The sequence below is a fragment of the Stylophora pistillata genome, chromosome 12, assembly GCF_964205215.1.
Source record: "Stylophora pistillata chromosome 12, jaStyPist1.2, whole genome shotgun sequence".
In the NCBI taxonomy this organism is placed as follows: domain Eukaryota; kingdom Metazoa; phylum Cnidaria; class Anthozoa; order Scleractinia; family Pocilloporidae; genus Stylophora; species Stylophora pistillata.
In genome coordinates this window covers 13,353,989-13,372,223 of record NC_142530.1, presented here as the reverse complement: position 1 = coordinate 13,372,223, position 18,235 = coordinate 13,353,989, and the positions used below count along the sequence as shown (strand labels likewise).

Sequence of the window (18,235 nt, the reverse complement as noted above, 5' to 3'; positions counted from 1 at the left end):
ACATTGTTGGGGTTACCAGAACTTTTCCCTCTTGGCTTCCACAGAGGAGTCCGCTTCTTACCTGAGGTGTGTTTATGCGATGTTGTATCCTCAGTCTGGGTCTTAGGCGATTTCGTTTTCTTGGCCTTTACCCTATTCACATTAGCTTCTTCAGTTGTCATGTCTAATGCGCGTATATCAGTTAACTCTTGTGTTCGCAAAATAACCAAAGCGTTATCCAAAGTGAGATCTTTCTTCTCTAAAAGTTTCTTGCGTGATCGATCATTCTTGACTCCAAGAATGAGGCGGTCTTTTATCAAGCTGTCTCTTAGGTTCATGAACCCAGTGTTCAGAAAGGCACATCAGTGCTGTGCAATATTGATCGACACTTTCTCCTGGTTCTTGCTCTCCCTTGAAGAGGTATTGTTCATACGTCTGATTTTGTTGCGGCAGACAACGAGATTCAAATTTAGCCAGGACATCATCAATATTGTCAGTGCTTTCGTCTTCAGTGAAGGTAAAGGTGTCAAACAATTGGACTCCTTCTCTTCCAACAATGTTAAGAAAATGAGCAACACGGACTGGGCTGTACTTTTGACTGATTCCAGCTGCCCGTTCATAGATTTGCCATGCCCTCTTTAAGTGTAACCAGTTATCACCTCTACAAGACCTGTCTTCAAGATTAAGAGGATCTGGAAGTTTGGCTAGCGGTACTGTGGTGGTATAGATCAGTGCAGCAGCCAATGAACCAGAAGACTGCTGACCAGCAGAGGTCAAGGTCATGACCAAACTAAAATAAACTTCCACCAACAACAACAAAGCTCGTGGACGTTACTCACCTCCTGACACCAAGTTTTGACCTTTAGGACGCGAGAGAGCAAGATAGGGAGTCTGAGTCCAGTAAGCTTCTTTGAACACAAACTTTAATTACTTGAGAGGCAGGTTACCTTTAGAGCTAACAATATAACAACAACATGACAACGACTAACTTATGTCAATGTTCACTCGTGTAACTCGAGAACTAGATTCGAATGTCCGAAGTGATTACATAACCAGTCCAGAAAGTTACATAACATTCCAGGGTTACATAACCTTTAAGATTTACATAAGAAAGATCAGCTGATCGACATTCAAGAACGGTCTTGTCAAAGAAAAAGCAAATGTTGACTTCCGGAATTTTCTACATATCATAACAGAAAGTTTCTCATCCCTACCTGATATAATCAACTCGAAAGTCATGGTGTCTGCTGAATTCCATGAAAAATCTTTAAAAGATGTACAAAAAAATTAAACCTCAGCAAAACAAAAGCAAGAAAAAAATTAATACATATTAGCTGTACTGCTTTACATCAACTAAGGACCAGAGTGATTGTTTTACATACTGGAATAACAGTTTGTAGCATAAAGAATGTAGATGGCACATACATGCATCACTTCTAAACTGCTAATGAGTTGTCATTTACTGTGTATATGTTGCACTGTACAGATTAAAGACAGCAGACTAACTCAGAAGTGAGACTTAAGTTTTTGAATGAATTTTATATATGCTACTTAAAGTGTAACATTTTATAAAGGGATTCATACCTCATTGCCCATAGGAAGTAAGATTCATCATTCTCTTGAGATCTCCCATGTTTGATGTTATCCTAAGAGTAATGAATATGAATTCACTAGTGTCAAAGAGCTCATTCACTACAAACAGTCCTTTCAAGGTTGTTTACATTAACTCTACGTAAGAAAATACAATGAATTGAGATCAATGTGAAAGTGCTCAAATTTACACAAGTAATTAAATTTATCTCCTTTACAGTGTCAGTTGTGGACTGAAGAAGTTTAATGCAACTTACCTTTACAATGTTCATGAGTGGATTGTAGCAATTTTTCAAAAACTCCTTGCAAAAGTTCCTTAAAAATAACCTAGAAGAAAACAAAAATAAAAGAGTAATAAGTTTTGATGGTTGGATGACTATCAAATGTTCGGAAATTGCAATGTTTGTTAATCTAATCAAGACACCTACAGCAACTTAAGATCAGGTACCTTATGCTCAATGTGGATCTCCTTTCTTCTCCCATTTCTTTTGCAAGCAGTTGTTTTTTCCTCTTCTTAGGTGCTGTTTTGTTATGGTCAAAACTCATGTTTTTCACCTCTAGTGTTACAAGAAAGCATTGTTTCATTAGATGTTTCATCAGTAGAATGACAAATGAAATGAACAACAAAACTGAACCACACATTTTGACAGTGATTGTACAGCTCAAGAATGAAACCTAGTTGTGCCAAGAGCCTTCAGCACCCATTTTGTGCAGGCCTCTCTGTACATCTGCCTTAAAGTAGTTGCATGGTTATTAAAATACTCACCGGCAAGTGGTCTATGATATACAAGCTGATTCTTATCATTTATGGATTTCATATTCTGGACATAAAATGTTCCGCCAAATCTGGAATGTCTAAAATAGAAAGTAAGTGTATCACTAACAACTGAAGCTAAATCATTTGTGTAAAGGTCATTTTATTTATTTGTAATACTAAAACCAAACTGCACTGAAGTTTAGGTGAATCATGAAAACTTGAGTTAAACAGAAACTTTGAAAGGTACAGAGCACAATAATAAATTAGTTATATATAGCTGTAAAAACCCATTTTTTTTGCTACAGTAACTAACCTTCCTGAAAATTTCCTTGCATTGTTTAACTTTTCTGCAAGCTCCTGTTGCCGAATGATCTCAAGCTGCCTGTGAAAACAATGAGGGCATTCAAATTCAATGCAAAATCACTATCTTTGAGTTCTAGCGTATACAGACTTCACTGAGAAAATTTAATGTTGAAAATCACACTGCACGCTCATTTTATTATAAAATGAGTATTCAGTAGTTGATTTGGAGCCAGAAGTAATGGGAACTGAATTGTGGAGGGTGATTGTACAGGTGAGATATCTGTGAGAGTATCACCAACAATAAACCATTCCCACCTGAACAGTCACAAAAACAGAATTGATAATTAGTGTATATCAGATACAATGAAATATATGAAGTTCATATATTTTGAACTGCAGTATTAGATACGTATGATGCACGATCCTCCCAGTAGATAGCACTATTTAAGCAACAGCAAAAATCAGACCTGAAAAAAATCAGGCCTGTACGGGATTCGAACCACTGACCTCTGCGATACTAGTGCAGCCCTCTACCAATTGAGCTAACAAGCCAACTGGGAACAGGCCGTTAAGTTGATTCGTAATAAACCCGTGAAAGTGATAAATCAGATACAATGAAATATATGAAGTTCATATATTTTGAACTGCAGTATTAGATACGTATGATGCACGATCCTCGCAGTAGATAGCGCTATTTAAGCAATAGCAAAAATCAGACCTGAAAAAAGTCAGGCCTGTACGGGATTCCAACCACTGGCCTCTGCAATACTAGTGCAGCGCTCTACCAATTGAGCTAACAAGCCAACTGGGAGCAGGCCGTTTGAATATATTTTGAATATATTTTGAACGTATTTTGAATATATGAACTTCATATATTTCATTGTATCTGATTTATCACTTTCACGGGTTTATTACGAATCAACTTAACGGCCTGTTCCCAGTTGGCTTGTTAGCTCAATTGGTAGAGCGCTGCACTGGTATCGCAGAGGTCAGTGGTTCGAATCCCGTACAGGCCTGATTTTTTTCAGGTCTGATTTTCGCTATTGCTTAAATAGCGCTACTACTGCGAGGATCGTGCATCATACATATTAGTGTATATGTTGTGGTTCAAATTTTACCTTTGGTTTAATTTTTTTTAAACTGGTTTATAAATTTTAAACTGGTGTAGAATTTTCAAACTGGTTTAAAATTTTTAAGCGCACAGCTCATTCTTATTTTTTTGATGTTTTACATGTAAAATGTACTCTGTATAACATAAACTTGTGTTTTTAAGGTGTTCAAATTTTAGCAAATGTTCATTTTACTGGTTGGAGTTAAGAATATGGTTGGGGTTAGGGTAAGGGAATGTACTGCAGCAGTGTATTCAAGCAAGAAAACCTTGAACTGTTTGAATAAGTCTATAGCTCTTTTTTTTTCTTTAAAAGTACTGATAATGTTTTTGCAACAAATAAATTTTATTGTTGAGTCTTAAGTAACAAGCAATACAAAAATTCCTTGCAAATTTTCCTTGCAGAATGCTTCCATTTTTTTGTTTTTAAATTCCTTTCCACTGTCAGTGAGAGTCATTTTTGGGAAACCATAATTACGTGTAACAGTATGTTTTTATGGCTCTCAGCACTTAATCAGCAGTTTTGTTTACAAGTGGTGAAACATAAACATATTTGGTATGATGATCTACGATATTAATCATCCAGGTATGAGGTTCTGTGCATGGACAGTTTCTGAATTCCATTAGGTCAATCTCAACAAGAAAAAGGAAATGCAGAGACTGAAGGGGTTTTTCTACCATTTTCACACAACTATAGTAATAGATTCTTGTTCAGTGTGAAAATGACATGAAGCAACAAACAGGCTGATTACTTCACTGTTGACTTCGCTGTAGTTATTGTTGATCCATTTGCTGGATATCTGTCTTCATCGGTGATGTATGCATTTGTGTGCAAGGCTTAAAACCTTATGAAGCTATCCTTTGGGGATTACTTTCTTTTCGCCTTTCGTTACTAGCGAATCATTTTCATAGGACCAGTTCTTTCGCTTGATTGTGTCCATCTCCCATTTGGTCATTTGTAAATAGGTTTGTTCTCCTGAATCTAGTCCGAGGCACTTTTCTGTTTGAAATATCTCTTCACCTTGTCAAAAAAATTGTCGTCGATAAACAAAGTTACTAGCGATTCATTTTTGGTTTGTTCAGCTTTTAAATCATTTAATTTTTGAAGAAAAATTTCTTTTGAGACGCATGAGTTCTCTGCCATTTTTTCTTTCAAAGTCCAAATTTGCATAAAATGCATATGCGTCTAAGCATACAAATATTTTAATAATAAATTTGGCCGAGCAGAGGGGAGCCTGGGACTAAAATTATAATAGTGTAAAAAGTGGCCTAATGGATCGAAGAGACGGCAACAGATTCTGAAAATGTTGGTGCATGGTTCAAGTCCAGGTGAGTTGAAATAATGATAGAGCGCCTACTCTAAAGTCAGGAATAAAAGAAAAAAAAAAATCTGAGGAGCATAACGGGAGCAGATAGGAAGAGAGTAAGGAATAATACGGTGATGAGAGATCATGGAGAAATCTCGTTCTTTATCTGACGTCTACTTCTTTTTCAGAATTCCCCCCTAAAAAGCCAAGCCCCATTTTTCAATCCACATTCCAAGAAATGAAGGCCCTTTTTCAGACAGTTGATTGAAAACTGCCTTACAAAAATTAAACTGGTTCAAAAAAATTGAACTGGTTTGAAAAAATTAAACCAGAGGTAAAATTTGAACCACAACATATTATATATATAAGAACAATGGAATAGATAAACAAAAATAATAAGTCACATAAATTCTCCTCTAGTCAAAATGAAAAAAAGATGAATATTTTTATTTTAGGAGAATTAAGACAACCCTACCTTTCATCATCCCTCTTTTCACGTCTTAATCTTCCATCACCAGCTTTTGCCAAACTCTCTGGATTCTACCACAAACACACAAAGCAGAGCAAATCTAGGCAAGTTGACAATAAGCTGAACAAATTGGGATTACGGTGTAATTTGTGCTCTCTGAAACCCTATTCCCATTGTGTTTTCTTGTCATTTCAAATTAATCAAGACACAATCATGCGGCTTGTAGGCATGTAAAAGCCTGGTCTACAATAATATTCAGGGAATATACACTAAATCATAAGCATGCGTTGCAGTTTCATAGCCTGGCTGTGACTAAAAGTGGGACGGGGATGTGCGACTCAGGACTTGGGGAACATGGGACTTGGGAACATGAGACTCGGGGAACGTGGGGCTGGGGAATGTGGTACTCGGGGGACGTGGGGGTGGGGGACGTGGGACTCGGGGACGTGGGATTCGGAGACGTGGGACTCGGAGAAGTGTGACTTGGGGAGACGTGGCACTTGGGGACTCGGAGATGCTAGGACTCAGGGATGTGGGACGCGAGGAAGTTGGGATTCAGCGATGCGCAGGGACTTAGGGACATGATAAACAAACAACACCTGATTTTTATGCTTATTTGTAAAGTATAATTTTCAGTGGTCTTAAGAAAGGTATTATACTACCAAAACAGGTAGACAATGTTTTTGAAGGCATGCGTAACAGTTGCCATTAGCAACAACGAATGAAATTGAGGTGTCTACATTCGATGATCTGATGCTAATCGTAAGGAATAAATTAGAGTGTCCACAATTTATTCCTGATGAAGAATTGCAGATTCAGTAGAACTCCAGTGTTTACAGTTTTTTCCTGATGAAGAATTAATAAACTAGAGTGTTAACAATTTATTTTACTTTCTCTTCTGGAAGATTGATGCGAACTAACTACAATGGACGTAAGTTGTGACTACTTCGTGACGAAAGCATCCTCATCGTCCCTGTACTGAATCCGAAATTCTTCCTCAGGAATAAATTGCACATCCTCATTTATTCCTTATGATTCGCATCAGATCATCGAAGGCAGACACCTCAGTTTCGTCTGTTGTAATTAGTTTGCATCGATTTTCCAGAAAAGAACTATTATAGAATACTTTTAGCTGGATGATGGATGGATGGATGACCATTATTTAAACACGATAAAAATTTAAAGCTGCAAGCTTGTGGGGTCGTGTATTTATAATTAAAGACATAAATCCTAATGTAAATAAAATGTCAAAATATTGACAAGACTGGTAACTAGTGCATTACAAATTACAAATTAAAAAAAAATTTTTTACAAGATAAAATCATTACTGAATAGGTAAAATATCACTAAAATATACATAAATAATCATCAATTATATATAAAATCTGCATTTCTACGCCATGTTGTAGAGGCGGAGGTAGTCTCGAATTTAAAATCCTTGAAATGATCTTTTGTTCTTATCAGATATTGATCTTTGTTGCTCAGATGCAATGTTCCATTCTCACTGAGACAAATCGTATTCCACAGAACAGTGCCTCTGTAAGCCAGCGAATCCATAACAAGTCTAGTTTCGAATCTTTGTACTGATAAGCAGTCTCCACCCCGTAGTGAATATCCATTACTCCTTTCTATGTAAATACTATTAGACAGCAATTCAGGCAAGCAGCCATTTTGTGCTTTAAAAAAGATCTTAAGAATATCTTTTTTATGATATAAGTAAATAGTGGGCCACTGATCATAGGCCAGCACCTCTTTTGAAGGCATGTCTCTTGGTAAGTTAAAAATGATTTGAGATGCTCTACAATGAAGTCTTTCAACTGAATCAAGTAAATTTGAGTTACAACACGCTCCCCACAGTACTAGTCCGTATTTAACAGAGGGCAAAATAACCTTAAAGTAGAAGTCTCTCAAAACGCTTTTTGGGAAGAATCTAGATCGTTTTAACCGGTCTAGTTTGCTAACAAAACTCTTCTTAACATCCATTAAAATGTTCATCCCATGTTCACTTGTGGTCGACTGTCAAACCTAACACACGTGCTTTAGTCACCCATTTTATACTGGAGTCACCCAATAACACCGAGGCAATCGGCCCCATTGGGTTTCTCTTACAAGGTAGCATCGCTTCGCTCTTTCTTGGATGGGGTGTTAACTGGTTTCTACCACACCAGTCATAAACTTCCTTCAATGCCCTGTTCAACTTTGCGATGGCCTTGTCTGCCATGTCCCCTATACAGAAGACCGTGGTATCATCAGCAAACAGATACAGACCCCAACTGGACAGATGGCGGCAGATCATTTGTGAAAAGTGTGAACAGAGTCGGTCCTAGCACTGATCCATGAGGTATCCCCATGGATACTGGGAGAAGGTCTCACTTAACTCCATTTAACTCTGTAAACTGTTTTCGTCCTGTCAAATAACTCTTCAACCAATCGAGGGTCCCTTAAGAGGCTGTCCGCGTAAGAACCAACCACTCAAATTTTGGCTGATCACAGAATTCCCTCAAATTTTTACTGTGAGATATTTGATCTGTTCTATCGCCAAAAATTGTATTTATTTGGTTCATAATGCTATTGTTACGGGTTTTGCTGCCCTTTTTGTCAGTGGGCCCTGGGACCCACTCGGTCAGTTTTATTTCCCAGGCCCGTTCAGTTCACAGCTCGTGTGTTGCATTTTAGTTTCGGTAGGTCTCACCTTAATTTATCACCTCAGTTTCTCAGTTCATCATTCATCGCAGCCACATCCATGTAGGTTTTCATTATTCCATTATTTTATCATTTTTGCCTTGTCGTATTTTCTGTTTTCTGTTTTCGTTTCATTGTTTCTGTATTTTATTTACATGTAGTTTCACCATTCGACACTGAAGGAAAATAAACCATCGATTTGTATACCCTTCGTGTCTCGGTTGAACACTACGCTAAGAACACGACAGCTATTTTATCCAATTTTTGGCAACGAGATATGAGGACAGTCAAAAACAAAGAAATTGTTTATTTCAGCGTTTATTTTGAGCGTTTCGCTGGAGGCTCTAAGAACTTACGCATTTGTTCAAAGAGCATAAATCAGACATGTGATATTATGTTACATCTCCTCTGTTGATTAATAGCAAAATATGTAAATTTTGACCAAACATTTAAGAATGAAGCTATTTTGAAAATGCCACGCAAATAGCACTTTTCAAATTTTAGCGAGTGTGCTGTTGTTCCAACACACTTTCCTGAAAAGTGTAACGGAATCTGGAGTCCTCACTACTATCTGTGTTTACTATTAGGGCTGGTGTACCGAAAACAACAAAAACATTTTTGGCAACTAGTCTTTTCGAGCTACAGGAGCTCAATGAACTTTACTAATTTTCAACGATCAAAGTACTTATGACTTAATTTATGCATATTTGTGGCTACTCCATTTCTTACTCAAAATCATTATTTGAGGCAGTGCGTATTTTCAAAACCAGCACGGCTGTTTTGCTAAGGTGAGGATGTCTATAACTTTGTCCAAACTTGCCCCAAATTTAGTAATTAGGAAGGTACAAATGAACATCTTCTGTTTGACATTACGTTTAACTGTCTCATGTAGGCTAAAACATGTTGACAAAACTCCATTGAGTTAGTCTTGACTGCTGTCTTATGCTGTAAAAAACTAAAATTGCTGTCACTTACGGACTAATAAACACTCATTCAAAATATGTCTTAATGAAGAGAGCTTCGTGTCTTACCAGAGCTTGAGAACATCTCCACGAGAATGGATTGATTCAGTCATGTGTCATGCGCTTACATTGAAAATGTCATGAATCCATATTTAACTACATGGTACAGAAATGGTTTGTGTAAGATTGATACTTTTCCTGTTTTCACTCTAATTTATACCAACATTTACCTCATTATGAACCAAAAAGTAATTTTTTTGAAGACATAATTATGATGACAATTTCAGGCGGCAAGCACGTTGAAATGCTCATGTTTTTACGTGATACCGTAAAATATTAAAAGGTAAAGTAAAAAAAGTAAAATACAAAATCAGTGGCCACAAAAAGATTATTGAATTTGATTTTCCCCAATAGTTTTGATAATCACCGCTGGTGATTCATCGTCTATTTGTCTCTTAAAATTCAAAGAGCCTTTTCATACTTGGTAATAATAGATTATAAGTAAACGAATTTGGAGAGATTTATTTGCATCGCGTGACTTGTGTAAGAATTAATTGATTGTGTTGGCAGAAGAATTTGCAGCTACACATCTATGTTTTCGCCATTTTCCTTTAATTTTCATATTTTCTTTGTGTTATCAACTAGTCTCTCTGCCACCAAATAAGTAAAGTTCCATTGCTCGATGTGTTCTGAAAAAAGTACTTGAAACCCCGTGCACGCCGAACCAGTCCTTACCAAAACGGGTCAAACGATGTACTATATTCTCAGTAAAGGTTTAGACCTTTTCTTACCAGTTAAAGTCACATCCCTCTAAGATTGTGGAAAGCTTAGTTACCAGATCTTTTTTCCTATCTTGGCAACTATACGGAATCTCAAAAATTTAAACAAAGCGTGACTACGCTGAAAGTTTCAAGTTTCTTATTGTGTGAGAGGTCACACAAGCAGTATGAATCATAGCAAATAGGGTTTTTTAGACCAAGCTGACCAACAATGTTTTCCGGCATTTCACATCTTTCTTGCTCCTCTTCCTCTGCATAATTATATTTCCTCCACCTCAATTTCTCGGCTTTCCTGTCATCTTCTTGCATCTGCCAGCCTCGAGAAAAACCCCTGCACTTGAGTCTTCGTTAACCAGTCCTTTGTTTCAATGTGAGAACTTTCATGCAGGAATTATCTGGATTTCTTACCGCTCTCATATCTGCAGCTACTTTTTCGGGATCTGCCTTCATACAGGTTCTCCCTCTAAGGTCAAATTTCGTTGTGAGTTACTGTTTAACTTAAGAAGTGAAACGTGTGGATTCCTGGCTTCGTGGCTTATGTAGTGCCCGATTAAGCTGCATATCACTGCTAGGACTACCAGCTTCTTGCTGGTACTCTCGCTTGTGTAGTGTCTAAAAATGAAGAAGTATGCCACAAAAGGCAGCCACGAAGGCGAACAACAACAGTACACACAGTACACGTTTCTTTAATAATCTTCCCGCGCTCACACTTTCCCGGATGTATACTAAAGCAGTTTAACAAGGACTATGTGGACAAGAAGTTCCATGCCAGAGATCGAAATGTGAAAGAAGGAGACAGTGTTCTGCTTGAGAAGAAGAAAGAAAATAAGCTGTCACCTTGCTATGAGAAGGAACCATATCAGGTGATATCTCGTTATGGGGACCAGGTGGTGTTGCGATCGCCTCAAGGTGTCCAGTACAAACGCAGCCTTCAGCATATTAAGTCCTTTAATATGCCAGATCTAGAAGAACAGGAAACGCCACAACAGGACGCTAAACCACGGACTGAACCTAAGTCATTTGAGACGCCACCTGTGGCAGAGGATCAAGTACCAATGGCTGAATCACCACCAGAAGATGTACCTTCTACTGTACCTACAGCTGAGCAGCACGTGAGAAGATCCGGCAGAATTACGAGCCGTCCAAAGGCTCTGAGTGACTACGTTCTGTACTAAAACTAGTGACATTGGCATTTTCATATTACTGTTCGTTGTTATTACATGAGTGACATTGAAACGTTGTTTTATAAGCTGAACGGCCAAGGCTATGTTTATGTTTAGCGTGATTTTTGTCTTGAACATTTGGAATCGAATTGAACTTTTACGGTGTCTAAACAAAGTGGAAGTTTGTAATGTTTCTGTCTTTCGAGGTCAACCATCTAAGCGAAGAAAGAGAGGGAATGTAGTATACTAGGACAGCGGTTGTTTCTGTAAAAGTATACATCCGGGAAAGTGTGAGCGCGGGAAGATTATTAAAGAAACGTGTACTGTGTGTACTGTTGTTGTTCGCCTTCGTGGCTGCCTTTTGTGGCATACTTCTTCATTTTTAGACACTACAAATTGGCGACGAGGATGTCGAATTCAGTAGAAAGGGCGCTTCCGCCTCTAGATTTAACAGGGTCTTCCTCTCAGGTCGCGGAACGATGGCGACAGTGGAAACGATCGTATCAGTATTACATCGATGGCAAGGGAATTACGAATCCTTCTCGGAAAACAGCTCAGTTACTTCATTTAGCAGGTATGGAAGTACAAGATATTTACGAAGATATTCCAGATCCTGGACCACTGAATGCTAACGAGGATAATGAGTATGTGGTGTGTCTGCGAAAGTTGGATGCTCATTTTCGAGCCGAGGACAATGTACCGTACGAGCGTCATGTCTTTCGTCAACTTACGCCGACAAAGGGAGAGACCGCCGATAAGTTCATGGTTCGTTTACGTAAACAAGCTCGTCATTGTAATTTTGGTCCAACTTTGGAAGAAAATTTACGGGATCAATTGATTGAAAAGTTGCCTAATGTTGAGCTAAAGAAGAAGCTATTGGAAGTCGTTAATATTACTCTGCAAGCAGCAATGGATAAAGTTCGAAAGTGGGAAGCCTCACACGAGCAGGCAAGTCAAATGGTCATGCCAAGCCAAGAACCTGGAGCAGGTACTCATGCAGTTGAAGAACGTCCTGGGCGTGGAGACAAAGGGAAAAGCGTTTGTTTCAACTGTGGTAAAGAAGGTCATTTTGCTCAAAGTACAAATTGTCCAGCCCGAGGTCGCAAGTGCAGCAAGTGTGGTAAATATGGTCATTATGCAAGCTGTTGCAAAGGGGGAAGGAACTCGAAGCCTGGAAAACAAGGTAACACCCAACAACGGGGAGGCAGACAGCAGCGTCATGGTAAGGGGAGACAGGCAAATCATGTTGAGGGTCATTGTAACGAGTCAGGTGAGGATGACAGTTTTGCTTTTACTATAGAAGAACAGACATGTGCTATGTCAAATTCCTCTGAACCCGTTATCTCAGTGAAGATTGGCGGAATCAGCAGAGATGTGTTGATTGATTCAGGTTCTGCAAGTAACCTCATTAGTAAAGATACACTGCAGGAACTTAAGTATCAGGGGCTCAAGATTGAATTAAAACCTTGTCTGAAGAGATTGTATGCTTATGGGGGTCGAGAACTTAAAATTGAGGGCCAGTTTCAGACAGAAGTTTCCGTACCCAAAGCAAAGGTTGTGGCAGATTTCATTGTTGTTGAATCCGGGCGTTGTTTGCTGGGATACTCGTCCGCCACAGATCTTGGAATCCTTCGTGTGGATCTCTCGGGAACTCTTGGGACAGGAGACTGTAACACTGTTGATGGTACCTTCGTGGGAGGACTCAAAGCAAAATACCCCAGTGTATTCCAGGGAATTGGAAAGCTTAAAGATTATCAGTTGAAGCTACACATTGACCCCAGTGTAACTCCAGTCGTTCAAAAAATGCGACGAGTACCTTTTTCTGTAAAGGACAAAGTAACTGCCAAGGTTAACGAACTCCTTGAAAAGGACATAATTGAGAAAGTCGAGGGGCCGACGGTGTGGGTAAGCCCAGTCGTTGTTGCTCCTAAACCGTCCGGAGACATAAGGTTGTGTGTCGACATGCGGAGAGCCAACGAGGCCATTATTCGGGAAAGATTGCCCATACCAACCATAGATGAAGTCCTTGAAAGTCTTAATGGGAGTGGTGTTTTCTCGAAGTTAGATTTAAGGTGGGGTTTTCACCAAATTGAGCTGGATCCTGATTCAAGGGATATCACTGCTTTTACCACCCATGATGGTATATTCCGCTACAAACGTTTGAGTTTCGGTGTAAATGCCGCACCAGAGAAGTACCAGCATATCATCACCCAGTCAATGGCAGGTCTACAAGGGGTGTCAAACATAGCAGATGATCTTATCGTTCATGGTCGAGACACTGAGGAACATGATAAGAACTTACACAGTGTGTTGCAACGTCTTAGTGAGAAGCAGCTGACTTTGAATGCTGAAAAATGCACTTTCCGAATGACTAAAGTGGTATTCATGGGTCTTTTGCTGAGTAAGCATGGCATCGGCCCAACGGAGGAAAAAGTCAGAGCAGTTGCAGAGGCAAGTCAGCCTCAGACACCCTCAGAAGTCCGTAGCTTCTTGGGGCTCGTTGGATTCAGTGCCAGGTTTATACCCGATTTTGCTACCACTGCTGATCCCCTCAGAAAACTTGCAAGAAAAGGGGAACCGTTCGTTTGGGGTAAGGAGCAGGAGCAATCGTTTCAGAGATTGAAGAGTCAAGTTGCAAGTGCACCAGTCCTAGCTTACTTCGATAAGGACACACCCACCCGTGTTATTGCTGATGCAAGTCCTGTTGGACTTGGCGCCGTGCTGGTGCAAGAAAAGAATGGGGAAAGCCGTGCCATCTGTTATGCTAGTCGCAGTTTGAGTCAAGTGGAGCGTCGTTATAGTCAGACAGAAAAGGAAGCACTAGCCTTAGTCTGGGCTTGTGAACGCTTCCACCTCTACTTGTACGGGCTTCCACAGTTTGATCTGGTGACAGACCATGAAGCACTTAAAGTCATCTATTCAAGGAAGTCTAAACCTTCAGCCAGAATAGAGCGCTGGGTTCTGCGTTTACAACCGTACAACTATCAAGTTTGCTATGTGCCTTCAAGAAAAAACATCGCAGATGCCCTTTCCCGACTGACGAAGATACCTGCTTCAGACAATTCCGCGGAAGATGATGGATATGTACGCGCAATAGCTCTACATGCTGTCCCTGCTGCATTGAGAATCAAAGAGATTGAACAAGTCTCAGCACAAGACTCTGAGTTGCAAGCACTCAGGAATTGTCTCATCGAAGGGAAATGGGACAATGCCCCAAAGCAGTATTTGCCAGTGCGCAATGAGTTGACTTTTATTGGCCATGTAATTCTCCGGGGGACAAGAATTGTTATACCCCAAGCACTTCGCAAGAGAGTCGTTAGTTTGGCACACGAGGGGCACCAAGGAGTCACAAAGACAAAGGAGAGACTTAGAACAAAAGTCTGGTGGCCTGCTATGGATCGTGATGCCGAGAAAAGATGTGCAGAGTGTTACGGGTGCCAGATGGTCACAAAGAACGTTCCACCCCCACCATTGAAGTCAACACCGTTACCCAACCAACCATGGGAAGAAGTATGCCACAAAAGGCAGCCACGAAGGCGAACAACAACAGTACACACAGTACACGTTTCTTTAATAATCTTCCCGCGCTCACACTTTCCCGGATGTATACTTTTACATAAACAACCGCTGTCCTAGTATACTACAGCTTGCCACTAGATTCTCAGTGACTAGTGCGCTGTCGATTTCCTCATCATAAACATTGAGGAATTTCTCTGCCCAGTCTCTTCTGAGTTTGTCATACATTGTATTAGAATTTCAGAGAATTTGGTAGTGCTCACCTACATCAAGGTGAATTTCTAGTCTGCTGAATTTCTTGAACACCATATCCCTCCATTTAACTCTGTAAACTGTTTTCGTCTTGTCAAATAACTCTTCAACCAATCGAGGGTCCCTTAAGAGGCTGTCCGCGTAAGAACCGACCACTCAAATTTTGGCTGATCACAGAATTCCCTCAAATTTTTACTGTGAGATATTTGATCTGTTCTATCGCCAAAAATTGTATTTATTTGGTTCATAATGCTATTGTTACGGGTTTTGCTGCCCTTTTTGTCAGTGGGCCCTGGGACCCACTCGGTCAGTTTTATTTCCCAGGCCCGTTCAGTTCACAGCTCGTGTGTTGCATTTTAGTTTCGGTAGGTCTCACCTTAATTTATCACCTCAGTTTCTCAGTTCATCATGACCATTCGCTCATTCACCATCACTATTTTTTGTCCTCTTAAGGAGCCGCGCCCCCTTGAGCGGAGGTAATTCAGTTTTCATTTAATACGAGGCCTGCTGGACCTTGAGGCCTGACGACTAAATCTTGGTAAGGAATCAAGCTTTCCTGCCCGATGCCATAAGCTCTCCATTTTCGCAATCATTCCCTCTCAAACTTGAAATTGTGGTATTTACTAAAACCGTCTATCTTTTGTACTTCAAGTGTTTTTTTGGTTTCGTTTATTGAGCAAACACAGGCAGTTGTACCTCTAACAGGACGTTTTGAGAGTCAATGCCGCACGCATTATTTTTTGCAGAAACTGCATCATGTCCCTCGTTAGAGTATCATCAGATTGATGACCTCTTTGGGCAAAGGATCTGATCACAGACATCTTTTCCACACTGGGGTTCGGAAAAGTCATACCAATTCGTTTCCCTGCATCCTTAACAGCCGACAAGATGAAGTTGTTGTGGTAACATCCTGCTTCATTGCTCCTTAGACAAATTTCACTGATTTGGGGTGTAAATGCGCACTGATATCAGTGTTCCAGTATAGAAAGCTACAAAATCTATACACCCCTTACTACTTCCACATTTTCTACCAGTAACGCTTGAAAACGAACACAGTTCGGCCATTCTTAAAAGGCAAACAGTGCAAATCTTCTCAATAAAAAACTTATCCCTGTCGCAAAGTAAATAATTTAAACATCTTGCGCAAAACATTTGCAAATTCAATTATTTCAAACTAGCCTAATTATTGAAGCACCAGGGGAAAACATACACACACAAAAAACAAAACAAAACAAAAAGGAAATAATAAAAAAAGATAGAGCTTGGAGATGATATTCAAAATCAAAAGACGACAATAAAAATGAATGATACTTGTACATTCCGATGAGCTTTCTGCCTGAAATCGGCATTGCTGATATGTTTTCCATAAAACTACATTTTCTGTTACATGATAAGGTATATTTTAGTGTAAACTGAAATAAAAGAAGTATCAATCCTAACACTAACAATTTCTTTCGACAACTTTAAAATAACTGCCTGCAATGTAGTCAAAACTGAATGGATCCGTGACATCAATTCTCAATTTAAACGGAGTGTGACACAAGACTGTATGAATCGCCCTATTCTCGTGGAGATGTTCTCAAGCTCTGGTAAGACATGAAGTTCTCTTCGTTAGGACATTTTGAATGAGCGTTTGGTAGTCCGTAAATGACAGCAATTTTAGTTTTTTACATCATAAGACAGCGGTCAAGACTAGCTCAATGGAGTTTTGTCAACATGTTTTAGCATACATAAGACAGTTAAAGAGAATGTCAAACAGAATATGTTCATTTGTACCTTCCTAACTACTAAATTTGGGGAGAGTTTGGTTGAACTTATGTACATCCCCACCTTAGCAAAACAGCCGTACCGGTTTTGAAAATACACACTGCCCCAAATATTGATTTTGAGCAAGAAATGGAGTAACCACAAATATGCATAAATTAAGTCATAGGTACTTTGATCGTTGAAAATTAGTAAAGTTCATTGAGCTCCTGTAGCTCGAAAAGACTAGTTGCCAAAAATGTTTTTGTTGTTTTCGGTACACCAGCCCTAATACTAAACACAGGTAGTAGTGAGGACTCCAGATTCCGTTATACTTTTGAGAAAAGTGTCTTGGAACAACAGCACACTCGCTAAAATTTGAAAAGTGCTGTTTGCATGGTATTTTCAAAATAGCTTCATTCTTAATTGTTTGGTCAAAATTGACATATTTTGCTATTAATCAACAGAGAAGATGTAAAATAATATCACATGTCCGATTTAAGCCTTTGAACAAATGCATAAGTTCTTAGAGCCTCCAGCAAAAAGCTAAAAATTAAGCTGAAATAAACAATTTTCTTTGTTTTTGACCGTCCTCAAATCTCGTTGCCAAAACCTTGATAAAATAGCATTATGAACCAAATAAATACATTTTTGCTGATAGAATAGATCAAATATCTCAGTAAAAATTTGAGGGAATTCTGTGATCGGCCAAAATTCGAGTGGGTGGTTCTTACGCGGACAGCCTCTTAATTCCCAAATGTCTTTCTAGCTTCATAATTAATGCAGCATGTGAGACACTATCAAAAGCTTTCCTGAAGTCAATGAATGCTACTGCTACAAATTTTCCAGAGTCAAGAGCTGATCTCCAAGATTCTGTGAGATGGATCATCAGGTATTCCGTTGAATGCCCGGGTCGGTAGGCCCACTGCCTGTTTGAGACCAAATTGTTATCTCGAAAGACGTGTTTCACAAGGGTGTCATTTACTACCGACTCCATGATTTTGCTTGGAATGCTGAGTAGGGAGACTGGGCGGTAATTTCCCCTTTCAGTTTCATCATCTTTTTTGTATATTGGTGTGAACCTTGCGATCTTTCACTCTGAGAATACAGACTTCCTTTCATAGCTGTACTGGTAGAGACTTGTTAGTGCTGGTACAATAGCATTGCCAGCGATTCTCAACAACTTCGATGAAATATTGTCAGGTCCTGTGGACTTATTGATTTTGAGTGCATTAACTTTGGTTTGAATAGAGTGTTGAGAAATTGTGAATCCCTCAAGCGGAGGGGGGGTCTGTCGTTTTGTTCAGTGTTCAGTTTGTACAGAAGGTTGGACTTCAAGGTGAATTGAAATTTTTCAGCTAGCTTTTTGCCAATTGTTGCAAAGTACGAGTTCATTAAGCATGCCTCTTCACCATCAGCCAATGCGATGGTGAAAAGGCATGCTTAAATGAAAAATGATGTATTATTCAACGAAAGCGGTGTTACGATGTTGTGTGACACGCCATGTGCTACTTGCCGTATTTGGGCATTACCTTATTTGGTGATTAAAATAAACACACTTCTACACTCTCAATCGCTTCCTACATGTTAAAACATGGTGTCAGGAGTAAACTCCGCTTTACTTG

General features: G+C 39.4%; 1 protein-coding gene across 1 annotated transcript in view; it reads right to left on the bottom strand.

The window, feature by feature from the left end:
* LOC111328390 (protein timeless homolog) overlaps positions 1–18,235 on the bottom strand; it is a 61,606-nt gene that overhangs the window by 24,918 nt on the left and 18,453 nt on the right. Inside the window, exons 11-17 of the mRNA XM_088742102.1 lie at positions 5,520–5,584; positions 2,640–2,708; positions 2,336–2,424; positions 2,018–2,126; positions 1,827–1,896; positions 1,564–1,625; positions 1,194–1,244 (exon numbers count right to left, since the gene is read on the bottom strand). Of these exons, the coding sequence (XP_088598228.1) occupies positions 1,194–1,244; positions 1,564–1,625; positions 1,827–1,896; positions 2,018–2,126; positions 2,336–2,424; positions 2,640–2,708; positions 5,520–5,584 (515 nt within the window). The remainder of the gene's footprint in view (positions 1–1,193; positions 1,245–1,563; positions 1,626–1,826; positions 1,897–2,017; positions 2,127–2,335; positions 2,425–2,639; positions 2,709–5,519; positions 5,585–18,235) is intronic.